General features: G+C 41.4%; 1 protein-coding gene across 1 annotated transcript in view; it reads right to left on the reverse strand.

The window, feature by feature from the left end:
* WNT8B (Wnt family member 8B) overlaps positions 1-20233 on the reverse strand; it is a 210623-nt gene extending 190390 nt beyond the window's left edge. The window contains exon 1 of the mRNA XM_086919501.1: positions 20159-20233. Within this exon, the coding sequence (XP_086775627.1) occupies positions 20159-20233 (75 nt within the window). The remainder of the gene's footprint in view (positions 1-20158) is intronic.
* Between the last annotated feature and the right edge of the window lie 2088 nt (positions 20234-22321).

The raw sequence follows: 22321 nt of genomic DNA on the forward strand, positions 1-22321 counted from the left end.
GTTTATCCTGGCCTGATTAACTCAGTGCCTCTCCAGTGCTTTAGTTCTCGCCCGGTTTGTTTAGCTCATTGGTATGCCAGTAGTGGAATCGACACAATTCTTCTGATTTTAGTTGTTCAATTGACGGGTTCAAGGCCAGTGTTCGGTCAGGCACCAAGGACTCGATTCACTAAAAAATGTGCATGCAGCGTAGGATTCTCACAATGATATGCACAATTTCCGCGTTTTCGGGATTCCACAGCCCCAGACAGTGCACCTCGGAAATGTAGTAAAATCTCAGATTTTAGTGCATGCTACTACTCCTCACCCCTTTCCCTTGATGTTTGGAGCATGGGAGATGTTCTCAGGAATTCAGTATTGTGGAAACGAGCATTTAAAAAACTTTTTCCATTTTTTTCTTCCAATCATTTTTTTCTTTGAAGAGGACAAAAGCCTTTCCTATGCTCCAGAATATGGGGATGCCTGGAGTAGTGTCCTAATTTGCACGGTTTACCTTTTTGGGAATACAGTTATGAGTGGAAAAAGATTAAGAAAGTCATAGGGAATGTTTGTTAAATATCCAAAACACGCTGACATTGTGGGTTTCCCATGGTTTCCAATGGGCACTCCACTTGGAAAAGTGCCTTTCTTTTCAAGACCTACATTGCAGTAAATAATATGTGGGGTGAGCAGTTGGAAAATGTAGCAAATCCTGAAACGTGTCCACATAAGATTTTGTTATGAGGCATAAATAATGAGTTGGACATATTTTGGGTGAATGCATCCATTGTTGGGTCTTTCTGCATTCTAATTTCCAGAAGCTATATGTGTAGGAAATCTGCCTTTTCTACATTGTCGTGCCAGATTTTCGCCTTTCGCTGGCCCGTACACTTTTGCTGCGCTTTGTGCTTTTTGGGGCTATTTCTTCTTAAAACTTTCAAAATGCATGTTGCTGGTTCTCCTTGTTAGATGTTTGTCACTTTCTTGTCATTTAGTTTAATAAAATGTACTTTTGGGATTTTTATTGCGTTATATTTTTACTTTATTACAGTTTTGATACTGTATTTGTACTTTACACATTGCCCTAAATTAAGCCTGTCTACACCATGCAATAGCTACTAGAGGGTTGAGCTCAGGTTAATTTATTGACTTTGATGGTTTGTGATTATTCCCTAGAGTGGCTAGTCATCCCCCCAAAATAATAATCCAATTTCATACACCATGCTACATTATTCTTGTGATCTTTTATGCTCAATTAAGATGCACACTAGTACGCTAGTGGATGCAGATATATACCTAATGTTGGCTATGCTCGAATAGTTGCTTACAAGTGATTATTCACATGCACCAGTTTTAATAGATTAACAGGATTTTGGCACATCTTTAAAAAAATGTCTGCTGTAGAGAGTCACAAACAGGCTAAAACACACTAGGACTGATTCACAGAACTAATTTAAGACAAAATCCTAAACTTACAACCGTTTTGGTATTCACAGAAGGCACTTTCTCATTTTTGTATTCACAGCAGGCATTTACTCATCAATGAGTAAATGCCTTCTGTGAATACCAAAATGAGTAAGTGTCTTCTGTGAATACCAAAATGGTAGTAAGTTTAGGATTTTGTCTTAAATTAGTTCTGTGAATCGGGCCTTCTTAATCTTTCTCTTTTGTTCTGTCGGTCCAGCACATGCAACACTGTGTCACTTACTCACACAACCCAGGCAACCACAATGAAAGCTTCACTCAAATAGAACCTGTATACAGCATGGAAATCAACATTGCAAGCTTTCCACACACACATAATTTCTCATCACTGGAACAGTGCAGAAAACTGCACTGCAGATTTCCCTTATACAAATGCAACCAATACATCATGGGCATCAGCAGTGGAAAGTTACCTTCGCTCTCAGCATAGTTAGCCCTACTACAACACATCTCTCTCACACATGCACACGCAAACACAATAAAACACACACACATTCATACTGAATAGTGATAAAAATACTTGTGTAGTGATAGTCAAAATAGATTATTCTCTTTGTGTCGTATACTGTTCACACTCACCTTTCAAATCAATTAATGTACCTGTAATTTTCATCATTTCATGTGTTCTTCCAAAAGAAGGTTAACTCACAGCCTCCTTTGAGTTGATGTGGGGATCTTAGCTATTGAAGAACCCAGATGTACATTTCAGAATCATACTCAATTCCATTTCACAGCCTTAAGTTTCATGACCCATTCACTATATATATTTTTTGTATTAGTTTAGTTTTCTATCACGTCTTCTCCTTTTTTTGGTATCTTTTGAATTGCAAATAGTGAGAAAGTTCTTTGGTTTTCATGTAGTGTGACATAGTGTTCTTTAAGTAGTGCTTGGTATCAAATTTATTGACCCATCCTGTAATGTTTTAATATTCTAGTCTTGAGTGAGCAGTTCTTTCATGCATTAGTCCAAGGACATAGCATTGCATGTATAACAAAACTATTGTGCCAGTCAACCTTTTATTTGATTATATATCTAAATGGGGTTTTTATATTTTATTTGTTTTTGTTTTGTTGATCCCAACTTTACGTATGTTGCTGTTATAGCATGTTAAAAATCCTTGATTTCGCCTCATTGATATTCGAGGATTAATAGTCTTCAAATGGCATTTCTTGTATTCAAATATGCAAAGATCAGTTTTGAAATTTCAGTTTTTTTAATATCATTTTTGGTGTATCACTGAAGCTATTCAAAAATATTGTTTTTTATAGTTACATGTACCTGTGCTTTTGTCAGACTCTCAGGAAAATTTAATGTCCTTCAATTGTTTTTATTTATTTATTTATTTTGTGTTTTATAGAGTGCAAACTTGACCAGTTAGTGTATTAGAGCGCTTTACAGGATTAACACGTTGTATACAAAAGACTTAGGAGTGTGGGTGGAAACATTTGGGATAAAAACAGGTAAATACATTTTACAAGAAACAAGAGGACCCAGATCCCAGGGTGTGATGCCCGGAGATCCCAGGCGGATAGCATCCGGATAATCCAAGGTGTGGCAGTAATAGGAATTAGAACAAAGTCGCAGAAGTGATTGTAATGCACGAGTTAGGAGAGGAATTTGCCTGTTAGGAAGGTTTTGGCCTCCTTTTTAAAGCATGCCAGAGACGGAATTCTTCTAATGGCAGGCGGGAGTGAGTTCCATATTCTTGGTGGGGCCCCAGAGAAGGCCCGATTGTACGTTTTTTTTTTTCCGCAAGCGTGCTGGCTGGAGCAAGAGGTCTCTGGCGGACCGTGAGTTTCTGGCTCCTCCAGATACCACAAGTTTCTGGGCGAGAAATGCAGGGAAATTAGAGCATAGAGCCTTGTGAGTGATACAAGACAGTTTCAGTTGGAGTCTGGCCTCGAGAGGAAGCCAGTTCAGAGCTTTCAGTTATAGTGAGATGTGGTCGAATTTCTTTGAATCTGTAAGGAGTCTGGCGGCAGTGTTGAGGCAGGATTTTAATGGGGTCAGGGAGATCTTGTGTAGACCCGAAAGGGTAGAACATCCATATTCCAGTCTAGAGATGACTAGTGCCTGGATTGCCATTTTTAGGTCGGGAGTGTTAAGGAAAGGTGTCAGATTTCTTTGGTAGCTCAGGTGAAATCTTTCTGTTCTGGCCATCGAGGTAATGTGGCCACGCATATTCAAGCTGCAGTCTAGGGTTATTCCAAGGGATTTGGCAAAGTCTACTATGGTGGGTGGGCAGTTTAAAGCTGTGATCGCCTTAATCCATTCCTGAATGTCAGGGTTGGTTTTGGGTGGGAAGTTTAGAAGAAATTCAGTTTTTTGTGTTAAGTTTGAGCTGGTTAGAGGTGAACCATTGGACAGTCAACTTCAAGGCCTCATTCAGGGAAATAATCTCCTCAGGAGAAGAGATTTAATATTGAATAATGTATCTCTTCTCTTTTGGTGATTGTTGTGATTGTCATTGAAAGTTTGGTCCATTGTTTTTACTGCTTTCTTGACTTTATTGATAGGACATATGAGATATTCCTATGGCTAAATTTCTTCACAACTCCACTTGCTTCCTGTTCAAATATGTATGTATCACTCCAGGTTCTCTTTATCTTGACTAGTTTTAAATTTGAGATGTCGGTTGAGCACTTATGGGTGCAGAGTCATGTTTGTGGGAGTGTAGCATTGTTTGTAACTTGCCCTCCTTTGTGTATATCACAATATCTAGGAACTATATTTGTTAGCGGCTAATCTGGGTGGCCTGACTTTACCTGAAAGTTGTTGTTGTTATTCATCTTCCTTATTAATCATTCAAAATATTTTCTGGTCCGTGCCTGACTGGCAGGCTCTTGGTGATATATCTGCCCCAGTATGCAAAATGATCTGTATATGCTATGAAAAGTTTATGAATCTTCATCTCTGATCCAATTACTTTTCATTTTACACTTGAACAGGTTGGCTTGAGGATGCAAATTTGGTCCTCATCGTGCTACTCTGGTTTTGTAGATAGATTACACAAATGTACACAAAAATATTGTGCCAAACAGAATTAGAGAATGTCTAATTTATAGATGTTTATTTAACCCTTTGTATGCTGATGACGGAACCGCTCCGTCATCAGCTGCGGTGGCGCTGTGCAGATGATGGAGCGGTTCCGTCATGGTCCTGCCGCCGCGCCTGCCCGGCGCGCATTCCGCGCCTGCGCCGGGCGTTCTATTGAGCGGGCGGCGCCATGACGGAACCGCTCCGTCTTGAGCACAGCCCAACCGCGGCTGATGACGGAGCAATTCCGTCACCAGCATGCGGCTGCCGCGCGGCCACCCCGCCCCCTTAGCCCTGCGGCGGAATAGCCTGCGCAATGAAGAGGTTAATAGAGGGTTTCTCTTGTTTTCAAAAGCTGTTTGGCTTATGTGAATGTTGACATCATCAAACTTGGTGATGCAGTTATTAAAGTGAATTTCATGCAAATGTATTTGACAAAGTGGATTTCTCAACCCAGAGTTACCCTGTAAATTTGGCTGTTTATTAAGTAAGGTAATTTGCATAGATTTTCTTATCTGAGCTCTTCTTTCCACTCGTTTAAAGCCATAGAACAATCTTTAGCATTTGACTAAAGAGTCTTTTATGATGTGATACAGTGTATTTTTTATTGTGACTCATCCCCAAATATGTTTTCACCAAAATTAGAAAATAGGATTGTTATTTAACTCCAATATTAGTAAGCTCTTCGGTCTTTGGAGAAAATGCTGATCAAAGATATTCTTTTTATACAGCTATCATTAATACAAATGCAGCTGTAGGAATACATACTGTGTTTATACACACACTAAGGGCCCCATTAGGATGGCGGGCGGATCGCCCCCGCCAGGCCCGCTGTAGCCACCGCCGGTCTGGCGGGGCGATCCGCCGCCAATCCGTGCCAGAATGACCCCCGCCATATTATCATTGCTGGGGGTCCGCGGCGGACGAAAAAAACGTCTGCCGCTTTTCCGCCCTGGTCGCCTTGCGACCGGGCAGAAAAGGGTTCTATATGGTCCATGGGGGCCCGTTGCGGGCCCCCATGGACTCCGGGGGTTGGGGGTGCACATGGAGGGTACCTATGTTACCCCCTTGCCTTTCAAAGAACAACTTGGCAGGCACTGAGCGATGCCTGTCACGTTGGCGGGCACATCCTAATTGCCGCCACGGGACCCTCCCCTTATGGCGGGTGGTCCCTTGTACCGTGAGGATTGCGGGCGGGCAATGTCCACCCACCATCCTAATGGGGGCCAATGTGTTGGTGGTTAGTGAGTTTATATAAAGTATGGTGATGTAAATTTATGACCTAAATTACACTGATTGAGCGTATAAAGGGAGCAAAGCACACCCCACACCCTCCCATGATATTTGTGGGAATTCTCCTTAGAAGAATATTTGAAAAACATGTGGTAAACTCAAACGGAGCAATGTATTGCACCAATTTCACATTAATTCGATAAAAACACGTTCTCAACAAGCACCCATGGAAAAAATACAATATTTTTTGGTTTGCCAAGCAAGTCTGATGATCTCCAGGGCTGTTAAAGCAACACCCAGCTCAAGAAAATGTTTAGAACATGGTATCAAAATGGTGTATTTTTCTACAAATTTTCTCAAAAATGTCTAAAAAACACAGGTGAAGTAGGCAACTCAGAAAATGCATTTTCACATTTTCTATAGCATCTATCTTCACTTCTGTGGTGTCCTGCCAGCGAAGTTACCCGCCAATGACTACACTACACATGGAGCTTATTATTACATGTCTTTATTAGTCTCTGTTTAACTGCAAACTCAACATTCTTAACCAGTCTTCATTGCATTCCGCTCTAACACTTAGGTCATAGTTCTAAGGAGACTATCAGGAGTCAAAAGGTTTCCGGCATTTCTTACTCACCAGACACTACTACTTCAACATTTCACTTCCTTTCATTTTGCCATGCTACCTAAGTATGGGCGAAATTTGCGAATTTGCGTTCCGCGAATTCACGCGAAATCAAATTCGCAATCCGCAAAATCCGCAAATTTGTGCGAATTTGCGGATTTTTGTTTTTTTGCCCGTTCGCAGGGTTTTTTGCTTGTTCTCGGGGTTTTTTGCGTGTTCACGGGGCTTTTTGCGCGTTCACGGGCCGCTTGCATGGCGAAGATACCCATGCGGTTGTGTATGGGCACAGCACCCTCTGGTTCACCACTGCCACCCTCTGGTTCATCACTGCCACCCTCTGGTTCATCACTGCCACCCTCTGGTTCACCCCTGCCACCCTCTGGTTCACCCCTGCCACCTTCTGGTTCAGCACTGTCACCCTCTGGTTCACCACTGCCACCCTCTGGTTCACGAATGCCACCCTCTGGTACAGCACTGTTACCCTCTGGTTCACCCCTGCCACCCTCTGGTACAGCACTGTCACCCTCTGGTTCACCACTGCCACCCTCTGGTTCACGACTGCCACCCTCTAGTTCATCACAGCACCTCTGGTTCACCACTGCCACCCTCTGGTTCACCACTGCCACCCTCTGGTTCATCACAGCACCTCTGGTTCACCACTGCCACCCTCTGGTTCACCACTGCCACCCTCTGGTTCATCACAGCACCTCTGGTTCACCACTGCCACCCTCTAGTTAACCACTGTCACCCTCTGGTTCAGCACTGCCACCCTCTGGTTCACCACTGCCACCCTCTGGTTCACCCCTGCCACCCTCTGGTTCACCACTTCCACCCTCTGTTTCATCACAGCACCCTCTGGTTCACCCCTGCCACCCTCTGGTACAGCACTGTCACCCTCTGGTTCACCACTGCCACCCTCTGGTTCATGACTGCCACCCTCTGGTTCATCACAGCACCTCTGGTTCACACCTGCCACCCTCTGGTTAACCACTGTCAACCTCTGGTTAACCACTGCCACCCTCTGGTTCACCCATGCCACCCTCTGGTTCACCACTGCCACCCTCTGGTTCACCCCTGCCACCATCTAGTTCATCACTGCCACCCTCTGGTTCACCCCTGCCACCCTGTGGTTCAGCACTGCCACCCTCTGGTTCAGCACTGTCACCCTCTGGTTCACCCCTGCCACCCTCTGGCTCATCACTGTCACCCTCTGGTTCATCACTGCCACCCTCTGGTTCACGACTCCCACCCTTTACCGAGACCTTTTGTGACGCAGCGGCAGCACAAAAGATGCACCATGGTGCTGGGTATTAACAACGTGACGCATCTGAGAGATGCGTCACGTTATAAAGCCCTGCGCCATCAGGAGGCGTTCCGGCGCAGGGGAGGGCATTCCTGCGCAGGAACGCCTCCTAAAAGTGGCTGAGTGAAATCTACAAAAATTCACTCAGTCACTTTTAGGCCAATGCTGCGTCAAAACCCTGCACCTGCTTGAAGCAGGTGCAAACTTGATGCAGCATTGGGGAGATAGGGCCCCCCAGAGCATTGCTTGAGCTGCGTCGCAAGCTCCACGCAGCTCCAGCAATGCGCTGCTTTTACGGCACAGATGCGTGACGCATCTGTGCCGTTTTTGCCACATGGTGCGCCGCATTGTAAATGCGGCGCACCATGGGTGGCGGAGCTGCGGCGCACAATAACTGGCGCATCCCTGGGGATGCGCCAGTTATTGTAAATCTGCCCCTATACATTTAGCCAACCAGGGAGTACTTACTGATTAGACAGTAGAAAGTACTCCAGTTGAGTAGAGGTATTGCACAAAAAGGTGGCATCTTCGTGGACAAACACGCAGGGCGGGATTCATTCTGCCCCCTGTTAGACTCAGTTTTTGTGCCCTTCTGCCCTCTGTTAGACTTGTTTTTCCCTTGTTTTTCTGCCCTTCTGCCCTCTGGTAGACTCGTTTTCCCCTTGTTTTTCTGCCCTTCTGCCCCCTGTTAGACTTGTTTTTTCTGCCCTTCTGCCCTCTGTTAGACTCGTTTTTTGCCCTTCTGCCCTCTGTTATTCCCTTGTTTTTGTGCCCTTCTGCCCTCTGTTAGACTCGTTTTTTGTGCCCTTCTGCCCTCAGTTAGACTCGTTTTTGTGCCTTTCTGCCCCGTTAGACTAGTTTTTTGTGCCCTTCTGCCCTCTGTTAGACTTGTTTTTCCCTTGTATTTCTGCCCTTCTGTCCTCTGTTAGACTGTTTTTTTGTGCCCTTCTGCCCTCTGCTAGACTCGTTTTTCCCTTGTTTTTCTGCCCTTCTGCCCTTTGTTAGACTGCTTTTTGTGCCTTTCTGCCCTCTGCATCACCACATCATCACTCAGTGCTACCCCAGCATCACTCAGCACCACCACATTATCACTCAGCACCACCACATTATCACTCAGTACCACCACAGCACCACTCAGCGCCACCATAGCATCACTCAGCGCCACCACAGCATCACTCAGTGCCACCACATTATCACTCAGCACCACTCAGCACCACCACAGCATCACTCAGCATCACCACAGCATCACTCAGCACCACCACAGCACCACTCAGCGCCACCACAGCGTCACTCAGCACCACCACAGCATCACTCAGCCCCACCACATTATCACTCAGCAACACCACAGCACCACTCAGCAGCACCACAGCATCACTCAGCACCACCACAGCATCACTCAGCACCACCACAGCACCACTCAGCACCACCCCAGCATCACACAGCACCATCCCAGTATCACTCAGCACCACCACAGCACCTCTCAGCATCACCACAGCACCACTCAGCACCACCACAGCACCACACAGCGCCACCCCAGCATCAATCTGCGCAATTATTCAACAACAACTGGTTCAAATATGTTCTCTCAATGTTTCAAACTTTATTACAAATGTCACAAAAAGATGTTAATATTTCACTTCTGTTTTTGGATTTTCGTCACAATATAATACACTGAACATAATCTTCACAAAAGTTATTTACAAAAGTTTAAGCTATTGCCATTATAAATTAAAATCACTTTCATTTAAGTATTAATTATTTAAAAAAATTAAAAGCCATTGTAATTTGTAATATCAATACAGCTAAGTCACGTAAATACAAAACATGTTGCATTACAAATGCTATAGGTGTCACATTTGCGAAAGTTAAAACTATTGGCATTGTAAATGACAAAGCTATTAATTTAGCTATTTTCAAAACCAACACATAAATAAAAAAAAGTGTCATTTACAAGACCAATACCTCAAACTTTCCTAATGCGAGACCTATTGCATTGCAAATGCTTGTTTTTATATCTGTCAGTGCTTCCTGTTGAGGTTTAATTTTCGTGACAGGCGCCTCATTGCCTACTTGTAACTGTTCTCTGACCCTGCTTCAAGGGTCAGAGCAGCGTCAGAGAATAGTTGCAAGTAGGCAAAAAGGCGCCAAAAAGCACTTACAAGCTTACAGCAGCAGGTGCCCAAGTTGAAGTTAATTTCTTTGTAAACCTTTTGTAAAAGGTTACAAAAAATTTGCTTCAACTTTTGCACCTGCTGCTGCAACCCTGTAAGTGCTTTGCTGAAAATTCGTCCCCGCTGATCCTCAGATTTTACTGCGATTTCGCGAGATTCGCGGAACGCGAAATTGCGGAAAATCCTCAAATTCCGCGAGCTGAACAAATTTTCAGCCCATGCTTAATACTACCCCTTCGAAGTATGTTCTCAATCATAAGTAATGACTGACAATCCTGGTGTAAGGGACAGTATGAAAGTAGGTTAACGTACAGAAGTGTTATCACACACGTCAGAGAGACCTTACCAGATCAGTCAGCAGATTGGTTAGCCAAAGTCTATAGGGTAAGTTCTCTGACAGCTAGTGATTATCCCGCATATATTAGCTTCACACATTTATCTACAAATATAATTTTTCTGTTTCCATATATAACCTGGCATATTATGAAAATATGCAAATTTTGCAACAAAATATTAGCTTTCCATTTTGGGAAAATAAACTCTATTCCCTTTTCTTAGACGGGATTCTGTATTCCAAACCTGGTAAAAACAACTTCAGTATCAAAGCTTGACCACTGAGTTATTGGGATAAAGGTGTAATCATGTATCTCTGACTCAAAACAAGAAACATGCCAAATCCTGGGGTAGAAGGTTTAAGCATGCATTTATTCTAATAGAAGGATTAATGATGAAAATGAACAGAGAGTATGCATCAGGAATAGAGAAACCTCAAGAACACGCAAGGCAAAGAGAAGTGGCACTCTTCACTGTGGTGGGGGTTGTTTAGGCCGAGCTCTCAGGAATTCTGCCTGTGTGGCAGCTAGGCGGAATGAGTGAAGGTGGTGACATGGTCAAGAGGTGGCTAAAAAAGAACAATTCTGTACTTTGTTGTTTTTTTTCATTCAGGTGACTACAAAATTACTCACATATAGCTTAAATGAAAAATAAAAGGAATCAATGGGAAATGTACTCTTTTATGTTTTGAAACCACAATTGGTTAATTCCATCATTGCAGATGTCTGTGTATGTGAGACCAGGGAGGCGCATACTTGAATCCTAGTTTTCACAGTGGGGAATAATGACTTGTGTATTTATAGTGCTATGAGGTCCCAGCCTGTAACACAAAGCACTGTTATCTTATTGTATGTGTATTAGCACGGTGCACAACTCCCCAGGGTGGGGTATCCTGAGACTGTGAATCTGTAAGTCACAAAATGATGGAGTGTTTGAGATAAAACAATTGCTTTCAAAATAAAGATTTTATCAGTAAGTAATCATATTGTACCCAATGGCAACAGTTTTGTAGGTGTCCCCATTACTCCAGGACTCAGCTGATAACACCCTTACATTACCTCTAAAAAGAATACATTTTCATCACCATGAAGCTTTAAGTGAGTCCATCAATTAAAGGCTGGTGAGAAGATGTATTTCTTCCTTAGCTCTCTGTAATCCCCAACCCTCAACCACTCCCACCTTCACTTATAGGCCTCAGAGTAATGGCTCAGGAAAAAGAGGAAAGGATCAACTTCCATGGACAGTGTTAAAGATATGGCCCAGAAGGGGGGGTTAGGTAGGGGCTCATTTTTGTGTTTACAAGTGGACAGAGACAGCTCCCCCTGAGAAATGTCCTCATGGAAGGGGGCTATTTATGGGAGTGTAAGTGGCGACTGCACCCCAATTATGCCTGTCTTATGATGAAAAAGTAGAGTGAGGGTTCATTGTCTTAACTAGCATTAATGCCATGGTCACCCTTTCTGTTTTGTTTTTTTAAACACAAAGGGGCACAAAGTATCATTGGTGGTGCAGGTAGAGTGGTACCTTGGCCCACCAGTATGAGAAGCCAACTGAAATGAAATCATGACTGTTTTACTATTCTTTCTTTTTTGCATTAGAGCCTAGTGCACAATTGAAATTTGTTTATAACTTGGGGCGGAGACTTTAACATCAATTTATGCCACTATTGGGACACTGGTGTCTGTGGTCTGGGCTATAATAAAGAAGTTAGCTGCCCCCACTATAAACATTCTGGACCTGGAGATATTATAAATGATATTAAGTTTACTGGAGATATGGGCTTTGCAAATAATTTATGCAGCACCCTGGTCTCGTTCAGCCCAACATTTAATGGATGAGGGCTGTCTTCTACCATAGACTTTATTCTAATTTCGTCCAGACATGCCTCTAGAGTCACAAATTTCCAAACTCATGGCATTTCCCTTAGCGATCATTTCCCGCAGAGTATTGGAGTTAAGGTTGATTGTAGACTCGTTAAAGGGAAGGTTTCGTCCACTCACATTGCTAACGATGTTACACTGGTTAGACAAAATGGCTATGCACTTGGAAAAAAATCGATTCAGAGTCATTTCTGAGAAAGGTGACCTTTAACTGTAGTGAAGCCATTAAAAAATGTTTATGAGTTGACCATCCCACGCAAGAAATAGTGGAGGGTTTTTCTGAAATAGTAGATTTCATTGGTATAACCCTTCATGTAAACTTAAATATGAAAACCTTTCAAAGTAAAGGATAGTTTGATTCTAGTTGCTCGAATGCCCACTCCAAACTCAAACTTGCACTGCATAGACAGGTTTAAAATTATGAAGAAATAAAAGAAACCAGAAGGGCTTATAGATGTACCTTAAAAGAAAGGAACTTTTTTTTAAAGGAGGAGGCAAGGAATGCCCCGAGAGCTGCGTCAGAATTGAAAAATTCTTTAGCATTTTGGAAAGCGGTCAATGCTCCCTTTTTAGCTGATCCAGGAGGGGCAACTATAGAGATAGCGTTTTCTAAGGGCGAATGGGTTGATCATTTTTCTAAATTATACCGTGCACCCTGTCCTGAAACCAGTAGTAATGATTTGGCGGGGTTAGGGTAGAATACCAGACTGTAAATTACCATTCACATCTTAAATTAGATCGTAATGAAACTGAGGAGGCAATCGCAATGACCGAGAGTGGTAAGGCCCCAGATGGCATCCCCGTGGACCTTTTCAAACATAACATTATTTTTTGGGGACCCATTTTAACAAAAGTTATTAATGCCTGTATCTCAACCAGCCTTATTCCCACCTGGAGTGAAACGATTCTGGTTCTGATTTTTAAAAAGGGGGATAGGCACAGCTCAGTGTGCTATCAGCCTATCTTGCTTTTAGACTCAACGGTCAAAATAATTGGAAGAGTACTTCTTTCTAGATTGCAGGACTGGGCAGAGATAATTATTCTATTGTAAGTAGTATACAATATGGGTTCCGCAAGGGCTTGGGCACTATAGATGAGTGCCTAAATTTAGAATTAACTATTGCCAAATATACAAAGGTGAAAAGGGGCTCTCTACCTGGCCTTTGTGGATTTTTCTGCGGCCTTCAACTGTGTCATCCATAAAACATGATGGCTGATTTTAGAGAGGTTGGGCATAGAACCATCCCTGGTCTCATTAATTAGACAATTTTATATTGGGGCCAGGGCCAGGGTCCGATTTGGGACATGGGGTGAGTGCACAGATTCCTTTACTGTCGGAAGAGGAGTAAGGCAGGGCTGTGTCCTGGCACCCTTTCTTTTTACCTTGTATATTAAAAATCTAGACCGGGTTCTGAGAGATGAGTGCCAGGACCACCCGGCGGTAGGGAAGCACTCACTTCCTGTGCTCATGTATGCGTAAAACCAGGTGCTTATGGCCCGCACTCCGAATAGCCTCCAGATGCTATTATCTAGCTTTGTGAACTTTATGTCCAACTTGGGCCTTACAGTAAACGCATCTAAAACATTCATTTTAAAATGTGGCCCGGAGAGCAAAAAGCGGTGTATGTTCTTCCTAGAAAAGAATCGCCTAGACTGCGCTAATACCTTTCCATACTTGGGAGTCTTATTCGATTTTACTGGTACGTAGATACAGGCTGTTAATTTAAGGAGACTGTTATTCTCAAAGTCATTGGCAGCCCTGGTTAATCTTAGCAAGAAATTGGGCAGATGCCCTCCCTCAGAACTACTTCAAATTTACAAGGCTAAATGTGTCGCAATAGCGACCTATGGAGCGGGTATTTGGGGACATGTAGATGTGACATCTCTACAAAGGGCTGAAAACAGATTTCTTACTTACCTGCTGGCCGTCCCGGTTAATGTCTCTACTTTTAATTGCCACTCACAGTTAGGTATATCTTATAAAGCGGATGTCATTGGCATCCAACCAATGCTCCTCTGGCATCATATTTGGACTTCAAAGAAGACTGTTTTAAATCGACAAATGATTATTGATTGCTGTGGGTTAGATGGGGTATCACATATAAGTTGTCTCAGTTATGTCAAGGAATTCTTTTGTAAATTAGGACATCAAGAATATTTTGATAACCCCAATACCATGACTAGAGTAAATAGGAAAGTTTTTAAACTTAGTTGTTTGCAGTATCTAGAAAACATTAGATTAAATACAGAGATATAAACAATCTCTGTTCTTGCCCACCAAACCATCCTATTTTTAAGATGCAGTCGTATTTAACTTTTGTATCCTCTGACTTTGAAAGATTTTTACTAACACGTTTCAGGATGGGCATTGTCCATAGATTGCTTTGTTTTCTAGTAATTAACGATTGGTCTAGGCAGCTGTCTAATTGCCCATGTGACGATTGTTCAGCACAATCCACCATGCATGTTTTATTCTTCTGTAAATTTTATACAGTCTAGAGGAAAAGTTGGATTCTCCCGCTGCTTAGAACACTAGGCCTGCAACAATGCCGTCCTGCTTTCATAGTCATGCAATCCCTTGGGGAAGAATTTGTAATTTTATCTGTTTCGTTGTTTTTAAAGTCTGTTTTTAAGTGTAGAAAATCTATTCTGATGTAAGATTTTTCACTGTATAACTTATTTCATAATTTTGTGGTTTCTTATCTTTCTGTAACAGGCAATTTTATTGTTTTATAAATGTGCTTTTATGATTATTTTTATATTCAAATAGAGCTTAACTGACTGAGTTGCTGTGTTGCTTTCAGCCTCGCAGAAATTGGAACCCGGTGTGTAACAAAGGGCAAAGAAGACTGCCTACGTTGCAAAGCAGTAGCTTTCATTAATCAAGCAGGTGGCACTGGTTCTCATGGATCTGAGGGGTTTACTGCATCTATAAATCATGAATATCTCACTTTAAAAAAGCCTCTTGGGGGGGGGTAGGTTTCCTTACTAGCATTAGGCCTGCGGGTACAAAGAAAAGGGGCTTTATACACAAAGGAGCTACAGGGGTAATGAACAGGTCATCCCCCACTCATATACTCATACACAACACAAGACCTATTCACACAGTGAATCTCATCCTCTGATCCCTACCAATCTGTTGTGATTTCTATTGGACCAGCGCTTAGTCATATACCATCTGTGCTTTTTGGATCTGGGTCACAATTTTTGCAAAAGAAAAGAGTTAAAATTGTAACTGTTGCGTTGACTATAACTGGTGTCTCCCTTGGTCAATCCCCTCCCCTCATGTGAAGTGTGAATGCTTCAGGTGAAGCATTCACACTTCACATGAGGGGAGGGGATTGACCGAGGGAGACACCAGTTAGAATCAACGCAACAGTCAAAATGTTAACTCTTTTCTTTAACAAAGAAAAGGGGAACAACATGTGGGAGCTCATTCTTTTTTTCTTAAAAAGGACAGAGAGCTTGTTTCATGATTGAAAATGATGGTCAGGTAACCATTGGAGCCTAGAAATATAGTGTTTTTTCTTGGGGCTAAGCACTGCGAGGTGCTTTTAACACCCCAATTATGGGGGGCAGTAGTTATGGGTCAATTAATGGATTTGCTTGAGCCATTTGCTGTTTTATAAGTCTCCCATTCAGTCTGAATTATGAGCTACAGAAAGGGTACTCTTGAAATGATCTCATAAGCCCTGCACTCAGCCCTATCACTCGCATCCAGCCTAATCCTTGCCATAAGGTTTTGGAGGGGCCGACTTTAAAGCACTGTGGTTAGAGGTTCTCAGAGCAAAACATTGTCAAAACATCATGGTTAGATGGACTAGTTACCAAGCCTGTCTCTAGCCAAAAAGATGTGATCAGCGCATGGACATGGATCTTTGTCCTCATTGTACCTGAAGTATTACCACTAAGTGAGTATGTGAAAGCTATGTCGAATAAACTATGGTCCTCTCCCAGTTTCTGCTGTTCCAATGGTACATTTTATCTATGTTATAAAATATCATGGCACCAAGCAGCTCGATATGCTTCAGTCTTACTTTGTTGAGGAATCTTGTAACAGTCTTCCAATAATATTGTTAATCTATAAGACCCTTGCTTGAAAGTTACACAGAAATCTGTTCTGGGAAAACTAACTATGCTGTGCTACTCCTAGGCACAATCCTTACTACTCCTATGTGCTATCCCTCCTTCCAGGTGCTAAGTGTTCACAAATACCAGTTCGTTACACTCCTAAACAAAAGCATATTATTTTCATTAAAATACACCATATTTCTTCTGAGAAGCAACATTTCCCATTTCAATGTGCATTTGGTGCCCACACATCAGCTTTCCATTTTCCTCTGGCAATCGCATGTACTAATTCACATAAGGATAGATTCTGCCTTGCATGTATATGAATCATCTTCTCATGTAATGAATGCCCACAATATGACTAGCATTATCACCATTATTCCATGTTCATCTTCTACCCGGGACTCTGGGTGCCCAGAATATGCCTGGGATTACCACCATGACACCAGGCCCATCATTTCCATAGGTATGGGCACCACCATGTCATGGTTTTCAACAATATGGCCAGTATTGCCATAATTATTCCAGGGCCAGCTTTATATCAGGGTCAGGCACAATCAAGCCGGAGCTGCTCACCATTTTTGAAAAGTTACTGGCATTATGCCAATAAGTCTATAATGACAAGACAAAAGATGTCCCGAAGCACACCCTTAATATTCTTCATTATTGTACATGTTTCTTTCTTTTTCAACGTTTGGCGTGCAGCACCCATATTAGTGCGCCGTTCCATCCGCACCTGAGTGAAATTCATTCAAGTATGATGGCCCCAGATTCGCAGGATAGGTTCCACAGCAGTATACAAATTGGTATCTCAAAATAATACACCTCCACCTTAGTAATCAGTTTTAATCAATTTTCTTTTCTTCATTTTTCATCATAGTTTCTCTTGTTTTTTTCATCATCACGTCAAAAACTGTGAAATTCGTTGATAAGCTTCTAGCATGTAACTTGTTCCATGTATTACCCATCCAGGCCTATGCATGAACATGTTCCGAATTTCCTCCATCACATTCGATTCACATCCTACTCAATGCATTTAGGGTAAAGAACCTTCAGCAGGAGTATCTACAAGTTGTAAAAGTATATGTCAGTCACTTTGCATTGCCATCCCACATAATATAAAATAATCGCCTCCATTAATTTCCCATTTTACTTTGTTACCAACTAATTGAAAAAAGTGCCAATGTCCCGATTCTATCCCTTGTACCGTGACACCCACCTCACTCACCCCGACCAAACCATTCCGTGTGATTAACAAATCTACCCTCTAACGTAAACGTGCATCCTAATTTAAGAAAAAACATACATCCTAATCTAAAAAAATAAACATCATAGCTCCGTGCACTCTACCACAACTAACCTCCTAATATCCTAACAGCAAACCCCCGTGAACCTAAAAACATCTCCACTTAGCTTAAACAGATCCCCAAAGAACCCTCTGTTAGGTTTGTCATCTCATCAAACCCCGTGGATACCTCATGTAGAATTCGCAGAGCTTTAACCTCCTCTTGCACGCTCATTGTTTCTAAGTAGCCACCATGTTAACTCTCCCAAATTTAAATGAGTGTTAACCACCCCACCTCTACAATCATTGGTGCAAACCACAACGTGTATTCCCTCCCCCTCCCAAATGTCTAATCCGATTGCCGTATTCATGTGCTCACTACATTAACCATAATTCTTTACAAAATCAAACCTCGAAACCAAGTCCCCTCAGTTATATCAGTGCAGATTAAAAAAAAAAATACAAACCAAGATTAAAAGACACTAGCGTACTTCACGTCAAAAGCAGTTCATAACATTTGGATCACGGTTGAGTCACAAACATGGACGGTCCATATTACGGAATGTTTATTTGGCATATTGTTAGATGTTTAAGAAGTTTATTTTTTTTTTAAAATAAGCACTGATATAACTGAGGGGACTTGGTTTCGAGGTTTGATTCTGTAAAGAATTATGGTTAATGTATAGAGCACATAAATATGGCAATCAGATTAGAGAATGGGAGGAGGAGGGAATACACGTTTTTTTTAGATTAGGATGTATGTTTTTTCTTAAATTAGGATGCACGTTTACGTTAGGGGTAGATTTGTGGAACACACGGAATGGTTTGGTCGGGGTGAGTGAGGTGGGTGTCACGGTACGAGGGATGGAATCGGGACATTGGCACTTTTTTCAATTAGTTGGTAACAAAGTAAAATGGGAAATTAATGGAGGCGATTATTTTATATTTTGTGAGACGGCAATGCAATGTAACTAACATATACTTTTACAACTTGTAGATACTCCTGATGAAGGTTCTTTAACCGAAATGCATTGAGTAGGATGTGAATCGAATGTGAAGGAGGAAATTCGGAACATGTTCATGCATAGGCCTGGATGGGCAATACATGGAACAAGTTACATGCTAAAAGCTTATGAACGAATTTCACAGTTTTTGACGTGATGATAAAAAAAAGAGAGAAACTATGATGAAAAATGAAGAAAAGAAAATGGATTAAAACTGATTACTAAGGTGGAGGTGTATTATTTTGAGATACCAATGTGTATATGGCTGTGCAAACTATCTTGACCTGCGAATCTGCGGGCCACCATACTTGAATGAATTTCACTCAGGTGCGGATGGAACAGCGCACTAATATGGATGCTGCACGCCAAACGTTGAAAAAGAAAGAAACATGTACAATAATGAAGAATATTAAGGGTGTGCTTCGGGACATCTTTTGTCTTGTCGTCATAACTGCTGTTTCACAAACCCAGTAGCACCCCAATACAAGGAAAGATAACAAACCAAGATTAAAAGACACTAGCGTACTTCACGTCAAAAGCAGTTCATAACATTTGGATCACGGTTGAGTCACAAACATGGATGGTCCATATTACGGAATGTTTATTTGGCATATTGTTAGATGTTTAAGAAGTTTTTTGTTTATTTTAAAAACAAGCACTGATATAACTGAGGGGACTTGGTTTCGAGGTTTGATTTTGTAAAGAATTATGGTTAATGTAGTGAACACATAAATACGGCAATCGGATTAGAGAATGGGAGGGGGAGGGAATACACGTGGTGGTTTGCACCAATGATTGTAGAGGCGGGGTGGTTAACACTCATTTAAATTTGAGAGAATTAACATGGTTGCTACTTAGAAACAATAAGCGCGCAAGAGGAGGTTGAAGCGCTGCGAATTCTACATGAGGAATGCATAGGGGTGTGATGAGATGACAAAACTAACAGAGGGTTCTTTGGGGAGCTGTTTAAGCTAAGTGGAGATGTTTTTAGGTTCACAGGGGTTTGCTGTTAGGATATTAGGAGGTTAGTTGTGGTAGAGTGCACGGAGCTATGATGTTTTTTTTTTATTTTTTAGATTAGGATGTATATTTTTTCTTAAATTAGGATGCACGTTTACGTTAGGGGTAGATTTGTGGAACACACGGAATGGTTTGGTCGGGGTGAGTGAGGTGGGTGTCACGGTACGAGGGATGGAATCTGGACATTGGCACTTTTTTCAATTAGTTGGTAACAAAGTAAAATGGGAAATTAATGGAGGCGATTATTTTATATTATGTGGGACGGCAATGCAATGTGACTGACATATACTTTTACAACTTGTAGATACTCCTGATGAAGGTTCTTTACCCTAAATGCATTGAGTAGGATGTGAATCGAATGTGATGGAGGAAATTCGGAACATGTTCATGCATAGACCTGGATGGGCAATACATGGAACAAGTTACATGCTAAAAGCTTATCAACGAATTTCACAGTTTTTGTACGTGATGATGAAAAAAACGAGAGAAACTATGATGAAAAATGAAGAAAATAAAATGGATTAAAACTGATTACTTAAGTGGAGGTGTATTATTTTGAGATACCATTGTGTATACGGCTGTGCAACCTATCTTGACCTGCGAATCTGCGTGCCACCATACTTGAATAAGTCTATAACGGCATGGTGTATGACTGTGGTTGAGAAGAAGATGAAAAAAGCACATCTTACATTGAATAAAAGCTAACATATAGATCAAATAAATGCCTCTTACCTTGGGTCCAGTCATCAGAAAATTGTTTACTGACCTAGAAGAGACAGAACAAAGAATTAACGGAGTCTTCCACATTCCAATATTGCAATTCAGAAATTGCCTGAAATTCCACACTTTTGTCTCTACAAATTCCACACCAGGCAAAGTTGCAGTGTGGGAATGAGGAGATGAGCTTTCTATCTATCTATCTATCTATCTATCTATCTATCTATCTATCTATCTATCTATCTATCTATCTATCTATCTATCTATCTATCTATCTATCTATCTATCTATCTATCTATCTATCTATCTATCTATCTATCTATCTATCTATCTAATCATCTATCTATCTATCTATCTATCTATCTATCTATCTATCTATCTATCTATCTATCTATCTATCTATCTATCTATCTATCTATACACAAATAAATATATGAAGATATATATACATATATATACACACACACACATACACCCATACACACACATATACATACATACACCCCCCATCCCCTCACACACATATATTATTGAGAGAGAATGATTATTATTAGGATCAACTATCAAATTCAAAATTGCTAATGGCACTTTTAAAAGCAAATGTGAATGAAGCTGTAGAAAAATAATAGGTTATATTTAAATTCACATTTTACTAAAGGCTGTCAGGCAAAAGTAGTGATAGTATCAACTTAAACGTTTTGCAGAGGGAAAAAAAGTAATGCCTTGTTATTGCTGCACACCCTACATGGTGTAGCATGCTACCCATGTAGGCAAGTGCTTTAGCACCACACATAGGTGAAGTAACCCCATATAAATGCTGCAATACATTACAATGAATGACCTATTTTCTTTTTCCTATAATCCAAATCTATTTTGGTTCTTTTGCAATACAGTTATGTTATGTACAACATGATCTGTATACACGTGTTTCTGATATAATCATCTAAATAAACTGAATGCTGCTTTTAGATCCAATGTCTGACTTAACATAAATATTAGGCCAATGCCACCGTTATGTAATTCCGTCCAAATTTTCTCGCACATCATGAGAAAGATAGACAATCTGTTTCACAGCTTTCCATCTTGTGGAAGAGACTATGAAAGAGCATGCTAATCCAATAATGTGGAGAGAGAAGCATAATATTTCAAAGACCTGGGATGTGATGGCCATCTTGCCTGATAGCAACATAGACCTCATGGACCCCCACCAGCAGCTCAAAGAATGGATGTTATCACTTTAAATACAAGTATACCCTCTGGTAAAATAAGTCTCACTGTGATGGATATCTACGGAAATCTCTTTAGGACAAGAGATCCGCGTTTGGGATATTGATCCTGTATATTGTTTGCCATTGTCAATGTGACCCTATCATTGCTAATATTTTAGTTTAGCTGCAACTACGTGAATATGTAATAAAGATTTGTAGAAAATTCACTTGTTGCTTTCGCCATCTCATGGGGGCTGGCAAAGGAAGGTGCCACCTACAAATTATTGTGAGGGTCTCTGGCAGGTCTGATCTGATTATACGTCTATATATGGATTTTCCTGCTGGTATAAACAGGGAGGAAAAGTGGCACACTTGTTGATTCTTACACTCCACAGGCACTCACAATGGACATACCAGGTGTGATCAGAATATTTGTCTGAATCAGGTAGGATTTTATCGTGCCTTTAGAGTCCTGTGCATTATGGTCACATCAAACAGCTTGGTGTTAATGTGTTTATTCTGCTTGTTGCACCCTGCAGACTGCTTTCTTACAGCTTGCACAGTTAGACATTTCCTTGGTCATTTCATCCATTCTACGCTGTGCAGAAAGGAACATTGAATCTAGTTAGTTAAGTATTTAAGATAAAATGTATTTAAACTGAGAGGGTGTTGGAAGACTATTGCCAAAATAGATAAGTTGAGGTTCATTCGTTCCCTCACTTGCCCTCTTCCCTTAAGAACCTAGGAGACTTTAAGAGCTGATATACTGAAGGTGCTTCTCCCTGTATATCTGTAGGTGAACAAAGGGAAATACAGTCCATACCTTTACAGTAAGGTTGCTTCGCGTGCAATGTCACAGTGATGGCGCACCACAATTCACAAGAGCATATTTTGCACTTCTAAGCAGCTGCACACAACACACATTCAATATATCATAGACAGCCCTTACCACATGCAACTAACACACCTT

The sequence above is a fragment of the Lissotriton vulgaris genome, chromosome 5 (genome assembly GCF_964263255.1).
Source record: "Lissotriton vulgaris chromosome 5, aLisVul1.2, whole genome shotgun sequence".
Lineage (NCBI taxonomy): Eukaryota > Metazoa > Chordata > Amphibia > Caudata > Salamandridae > Lissotriton > Lissotriton vulgaris.